This window comes from Mchenga conophoros, linkage group LG3 (genome assembly GCF_057382185.1).
Source record: "Mchenga conophoros isolate Kocher_MC1m ecotype Shallow Benthic linkage group LG3, M_conophoros_male_GT1.1, whole genome shotgun sequence".
Classification (NCBI taxonomy): domain Eukaryota; kingdom Metazoa; phylum Chordata; class Actinopteri; order Cichliformes; family Cichlidae; genus Mchenga; species Mchenga conophoros.
The window spans coordinates 11,369,380-11,376,535 of record NC_140528.1 but is presented as its reverse complement, the minus strand read 5'-3'; the positions used below and the strand labels follow the sequence as shown (position 1 = coordinate 11,376,535).

At 42.5% G+C, this 7,156-nt stretch overlaps 1 protein-coding gene across 1 annotated transcript; it reads right to left on the bottom strand.

Moving 5' to 3' along the window:
• Positions 1 to 1,578: 1,578 nt before the first annotated feature.
• On the bottom strand, positions 1,579 to 2,431 carry LOC146577267 (uncharacterized). Its single transcript, XM_085267646.1, has 2 exons — positions 2,237 to 2,431; positions 1,579 to 2,178 (listed from the first exon to the last, which is right to left on the bottom strand). Exons 1-2 carry the CDS (start codon positions 2,429 to 2,431, stop codon positions 1,579 to 1,581), a joined length of 795 nt encoding a protein of 264 aa, XP_085123772.1.
• Positions 2,432 to 7,156: the final 4,725 nt, after the last annotated feature.

Here is a 7,156-nt window from a genome sequence, read left to right as displayed (position 1 = left end):
TCCTGATGTTAATATTTTTCACTTAATCATACTTTATTATCAGCCAACAATCACTTGCTTATAACATTTTCAATTGTAGCATCATTCAGTATGTGTGTGTGTGTTTCTATACTAAATCTTCTTCATCCGGTTCATCTTCTAGTGGCAGTCCAACATAGGTAATTACTGTGGCCTGTACCATTTTGTCAATCATGGATCTTATGCATGGTAGGATACATGTAGAAAATAAGCACAATAATAGAAGCAGAACTCCTATCAGTACGAGTCCTTTTATCACGAGGGTCTTCCAGCTGCCACTCAGCAGCCAGGTCAGCCAGTCCTCATTGTTCATGACATAGTCTTGTTGCTGCGCATTACTCAGTTGTCGCAACTTGTCTAGGGCGGTGGTCATGGTCAAGGATTGCACGTTGTCCGAGATATAGGTGCAACAAGTAGTGTTGAATAAGACACAGAGGCCCCCTCTCTCAGCGAGAATCATGTCCAGGGCGACCCTGTGTTGCATGACCACTATTCTGATCGCGTCGATTTCCTCATTCTGAGCCTTACCAAGAGCCTGCACAAGGCCCTGTGCAGGCTCTTGGTAAATGCATTGAGGAAATCAATGACTGGTTGTGCCACAATTTTCTCCAGCTAAACAAAAACAAAACTGAGGTAATAGTCTTTGGCGCCAAACAAAAAACGATTACAGGTCACCAGAGAACTTCAATCTATACATCTAAAAACCACAAACCAGGCGAGAAATTTGGGTGTAGTGATGGATGCAGACCTAAACTTAGAAAAACACATTAAGACAATAACAAAGTCAGCTTACTATCACCTCAAGAATATTTCAAGGATAAAAGATCTGATGTCTCAACAGGAACTGGAAAAACTAGTCCATGCATTCATCTTTAGTAGGCTTGATTACTGTAACAGCATCTTTACAGGTCTACCTAAAAAATCTGTCAGACAACTACAGCTCATTCAGAACTCTGCTGCTCGAGTCCTCACTAAGACCAAAAAAGTGGACCACATCAGTCCAGCTCTGAGGTCTTTACACTGGCTGCCTGTCCGTCAGAGGATAGACTTTAAAGTTCTAATGCTGGTCTATAAAGCTCTGAATGGTTTAGGACCAAAATACATCAATGACCTCCTGACCCAGTATGAACCTTCCAGATCCCTCAGGTCATCTGGATCCGGTCTTTTATCAGTTCCCAGAGTCAGAACCAGACACGGAGAAGCTGCATTCAGCTTTTATGCTCCTTATATCTGGAACAAACTCCCAGAAAGCCTCAGATCAGCTGAAACACTCAGTTTATTTAAATCCAGGTTGAGACTCACCTGTTCTCAGCTGCATTTGAATAAAGCACCAAATCCACACTTTTAAGCTTAAATTTCAAAACATACATTTAACTACTGATTTTATCTACTGTTCTGATTTTATCTGTTTTGATTTTATATACTGTTTTGTTTGTTTGTTTGTTAATTAGTTAGTTAGTTTATTTGCTTGTTTTAATCAATTTTAAATCATGCTTTTTATTTGTTTTTGTTTCTAATGTCTCTGTAAAGCACTTTGAATCACCTTGCTGTTGAATTGTGCTATACAAATAAACTTGCCTTGCCTTGCCTTGCCTTATTCATCTTTGTTGAGCTGTTCAGGAAAAGTCCAAATTGGTAGTCAAGAGTCTCAATTCTTAACGTGTTTTTTCCAGTTCCGACCCATGGGAACAGTGAGTGCAGGACCTTCTGTCCGGTGGTCCACAACTTGAACTCCGCTGGTACATCACTGCCCCAGATTGGGTCATGGGGTTGCACGTCATCAGTGTTCCTCTTGCGTCGTGGTTGGTTCTGATGGAATACTCTGAATGTGTGGTCTGACACTAAAATTGGGGCGCAGAGTCCGGTACTGTTGGGTGGGATGGTGAAGTATGTCCTTGAGCCACATGCCCATGCTGTACCCTGCACCCAATATGTGCCATTCAGGAAGCTTGTCTGTGCCTTTCTGTCCTGCGGCATTCGGAAAGTCTGGGAGCAGTTTCGGTTCCTTCCCAGCTTTCTGTTGCCGTGTGCAAAGTTGAAACACATTGGATGTTGTATTCCTGGTTCCGTTCTGACGTTGAATGTTCCATTGATGGCTTTGGAATATACATAGGGCTTCGGGAAGGCTGGGTGATTTTCCATATAGGGTGGCTTGCATTGCTGTTGTTGGGAGGTGAGAACAGACGTAGCAGCCTGTGTGGTTGTCTTCTGCATGTACTCGGTTGTAGACGTACCGGTACCAGGCATTGTTCAGCCAGGGGTGGTTGTGCTCTTTGTCCATATCCTTCAGGTGTGAGTTGTCATATGACCATTTCTTCTGCAGGTGGTGCTGTGGGACCTCGTCCTTCCAGGTGAGTATCAATAGGCTCACTAGGAGCGCGATGCCAGCCACTATGAGGACAAGTTTCTTCATGATTACCAGGCACACCTAGACTTCTGGTGAGTAGACTACCAGCGAAGTGGAGAGGCGGGATATACCCAATCAGCCCTTCCTCCACCGGTAGATCACCTGGAAGCTAGGGGAACCGGCGTCTAAGCGTCTGGATTGTCACTCACTTTTTTACAGTGGCGTTGGTGGATCCAAGATAGTCTTTCTGATATTTTGCAGGCGGTTGGCGTGGTGAGTAGGACCTGATATAGGCCCTCCCACCTAGGTGAACTCCAATTTTTCCTCTGGAGCACTTTGATCAGGATCCAATCTCCTGGTTGTAACCTGCAAGACACTGGAGAGATATCACTCGGCAGTTGGTTGTTTAGCACAATCTCTTTATTCTCAAGCAAGTGCTTAGGGAGGATATCTGATATTCCCCCCTTTCGACACACGTGTTAATCCGTGTGTCGCTAATGCTGCTGTCTTGTGTAGGGATTTTAGCAATACTGGTTTGCCATTACAGGTCATTAAGTCATTGTGTAGTTCTGCTCCACACTTTAGCCATTTCTTTTGCTCTGCGATAGGTGCGGCTTTCTGTTCATCTTTAAGTACATCAAGTGGTATCAGCTGTGAAGTTTCAGATACTAAAGTTTGTATTGGTTGCTGTGCGGCCTTCTTTGCGGCTCGGTCATTTTGCCATATTTTTGCAAAATGATGCACTGCTGCAAAAACATATTGACTGTCAGTGTGTATATTTATGCACTTCCCCTTGTGCAGCCTGCACGCTCGCACAACAGCCGTCAGTTCCGCACTTTGTGCAGAGTTTGAGGAAGTTAAAGGCTTTGCTTCTATAACTGTTTTTAGATGCTGAGCCATCTACGAAGACGTCTGTAAAGGTAGACTGTGGTATACTGTAAATATCACTTCTCGGTTTCGTTTCCTCTTCCAGTTTTTTTATACAGCAGTGTTTTTCACCATCTACTGATGCGGGGAGAAGTGTGCTAGGGTTCAACTGACCACAATTCTCGATTGTAATGTGTGACTGTGAAAGCAGAATGCCTACATATGAAAGTTGTCTAGCATGAGTTAAATAAGATAAGTTTTCTTGTAAAGTAAGTAAGTAAACTTTATTTATTAAGCGCTTTTCACAGACAGGCAATCACAAAGCGCTGTACACAAATATTAAAATATTAAAATAAACAATAAAATCAATAGACATTATATACAATGTAAAAGATCAAATGTAGATAATGTAAAAAAAATATAAAATATGTAGATCAACAAAAGGCTTGTTTGAACAGAAGAGTTTTTAACTGTTTTTTAAAAGAATCCACAGAGTCAAGCAAACGTAATTGTAGTGGTAAACTGTTCCACAGCCTTGGTGCAACAGACTGAAAGGCTCTGTCCCCTTGTAGCAAGATGGAGGTTACAGCGTGAGGAACTTCAGCTGATTTTTTAACTGCCTCTGCTGCAGCGGCACAAGCTTGTACACATGTTGGTAAACTTTTTAACTGCCTCTGCTGCAGCGGCACAAGCTTGTACACATGTTGGTAAACCGGAGGCGACTGAGTCTAATTTGCAGGAATAGAATGCAAGTGGGCGTTGTTTTTCCCCGAAAGCTTGCGTTAGAACGGCTTTCATATAACTGGCCACGCCGTCAACATGCAAATAAAAAGTTTTTTCATAGTCTGGCAATGCTAAAACTATGCGCGTCTGCAATGCAAGTTTTAGATCATTAAATGCTTTTTCTGCTTCTGGTGTCCATTCTATTTTATCTTTCAGTGCTAGATTTTTTTCCATAAATTAAGTTTTGCAATGGTTCAGCTAACAGAGCATATTCAGGTATCCAGCATCTGCAAAAATTGCAGAGACCTAAATAACTCATCATTTGTTTTTTTGTAAGTGGTTTTGGAGCATTCTGCACTGCTAGTTTTCTGCTGTCTAACAGTGTTCTGCCTTCTCCTGTAAGCTTATGTCCGAGGTACGTGACCTCTTTGCTCCACAACTGTAACTTGTGTTGTGAGACTTTGTGACCTTGCTCTGCTAGATGTTGCAACACTGTCAGTCTGTTGCGTGTCTCCTGTGTGTTTATCCTGGGCTCAGGATAAAGCCCAAGCTCGTCAGGCAGAGTTGGAACTTCGCAGGTTGGAAGCAGAGACAGAAAAGGTGTTAAAGCTGAAAAAGTTGGAGCTGGAGTTGCAGATTGAAAGGGAGGTCAGACTGCGTCAGTTGGAGTTACAGGCACAGACTTCAAGAAGTACTACTACTCAACCTAGTTCTGCAAATTCATCTGTTGGTGAAACAACCTCCTCCCCTGTAAACCCAGGTGGTTTCAATGTGAGTAAAAACATTGTGTTGGTACCTCCATTTCGTGAATCAGAAGTTGATACATATTTCAATGTGTTTGAACGTGTTGCTGCCTCATTGCACTGGCCGAGAGAAGTTTGGCCATTGCTTCTTCAGTGCAAATTGGTAGGCAAAGCACAAGAAGTCTGTTCTGCTTTGTCTTTGGAAGAAAGTTTGAAATATGATGTAGTGAAGTCTGCTATCCTTGCTGCTTATGAACTTGTTCCCAAAGCGTATAGGCAACGCTTTCGCAATCACAAAAGAACAGCAAATCAGACTTTTGTAGAGTTTGCTCGTGAAAAAGCTACTCTTTTTGATAGATGGATAACAGCAAGTAAAGTTCCTGACTACAACTCCTTACGTGAACTGATACTGCTGGAAGAGTTCAAAAATGGCCTGCCAGAACGCATTGTTGTACACCTTAATGAACAGAAGGTTTCCACTTTGAAAGAAGCAGCTGTGATAGCTGATGAATTTGTGCTGACTCATAAAACTGTTTTTGTGCAGAAACGTGAAGTTACCACCAGAGAACCTCCCCCACGAAAGGATCCTTCAAGCCCACGACAGACTTTTGCTCCAAGGACTGAAAGGGAATGTTTCTATTGTCATAAACTTGGTAATGTTGTTGTTGAATGTCCCGCTTTGAAGCGCAAGAACCAGTCACCAAAAGGAGTAGGCTTAATTAAAACCATCCGTGCTGAGAGAAGGGACCAAAGTGAAGGAGTTGATCCCTGCTTCAAACCCTTCCTCTTAGATGGCACTGTGTCATTGACTGGGAAGCCTGAGGATGAAAAACCCATTCGAATACTCCGAGATACGGGAGGGTCAAGATCTGTGATTTTATCTGATGTATTACCCCTGAGTGACCATTCCTCTTGTCATGGTAGTATTCTGATTCAAGGAGTTGAAATGGGCTATGTCGAAGCTCCTTTGCATTATGTACACATCAAGTCAAAGTTGGTTAATGGCATCTTCTCTGTGGCAGTACGCCCCTCACTTCCCATAAAAGGGGTGCAGTTCATTTTGGGAAATGATATTGCTGGTGGAAAAGTGCAACCTGTTCCCGAAGTAACAAATGATCCAGAATCAAACTTGAAGAGCAACGACCTAGCAACATGTTTCCCATCTGTTTTTCCTGCTTGTGTTCTCACCAGGGCTCAAGCAAGACGTAAAGCTGCAGAAATTGATTTGTCAGACTCTTCGTTGGCTCAGGCTCTAGCTACAGATGATTTGCAAACCCTGATTGATCTTAAAAGTGGTTCAAAGGATACTACTGAGAAGTGGAAGGATCTACATCTCCCACAGTTAGACTTGCCAGTCACACGTGAAAGCCTTGTTGCTTCTCAGAAGTCTGATCCCTCATTGACTAAATGCTTTACTTCTCTTTCTGAAACAGGAAATAAAAAGGCTTCTTATTTCTTGGAAGATGGGGTCTTGATGCGCAAGTGGACTGCCCACCCAAGTCTAACAGCGGACGTAGAGGAAAGCTGTTCTGTGATGCCAGCTACCAGAATGCTTAATTCTGAGGTACTGTCCCAGTTGTCTATATATCTGTCTCACTTGACCCGTGAGCAACAGTTGGACATTGAAAGGCTCGTCACCATTCATTTAACACTCTTTGGGGACATGCCTTCCTGTACTACTGTAATAGAGCACGACATTGATGTTGGGAATGCGGTGCCTATTAAGCAGCATGCTGTCACAGGCTGGGTCTCCGACCCAGCACTCTGAGTTTTCTTTGTATTTTTTGATATGTTATTAGTTTGTGTTATTTCCTATTTGCCTTTAGTTTAGGCAGTTATTGTTCCTGGGTTTTCTATGTTTTGGGGTTTTCTATTTATTTCTTCACGTATTAGGTCTGTTAAGTTGTGTTGTCATTTCCTGTTTTATTCTGACAATGTCATGTGTTCTTTGTTCATTATATTTAGCTTTCCTCTCCTGGTCCTGTCATTAGGTTTATGTCTGTCAGCTGTTTCCCCCATGTGTCCCTACTTCCCCTGATCACCTCATGTCTGTATTTAAGCCTTTTGTTTTCTTCATGCCATTGTCGGTTCGTCTGTTTACATCACCGCAGTCATAGTTCTAGTTTTCGTCTGTTTATTTCACCAGAGTTACAGTTACGGTTATAGTCTTAGTCTGTTTATTTTCCACCTCAGTTATAGTTTTTGGTCTTAGTACCTTTAGTGTTTTGTTTCTTAGTGTTTTGCCAGCTTAGTGTTTTGTTTCTTAGTGTTTTTCCTGTTTGTTTTGGTCTCTTGGTTCATTTCCTGCCGTCATCGCAATAAAGGTTCACTTTTCTGTTAATCATTACAATTCCTCGTCATCATCTGCTTTTGGGTCCTGTTTCCACATACATCGGCGCACCACGCCGTGACACATGCTTACCGTGTGAATATGGCAAAAAGGGAAATGATGAACACA

What these genes read in the sequence shown, in the direction of transcription:
- LOC146577267 (XM_085267646.1), bottom strand. Translation starts at nt 2,431, where the DNA reads ATGAAGAAACTTGTCCTCATAGTGGCTGGCATCGCGCTCCTAGTGAGC. An exon ending in ACCGGTACGTCTACAACCGA is followed by an intron (nt 2,179 to 2,236) that starts GTACATGCAGAA and finishes TCCCAACAACAG; the next exon opens with CAATGCAAGCCACCCTATAT.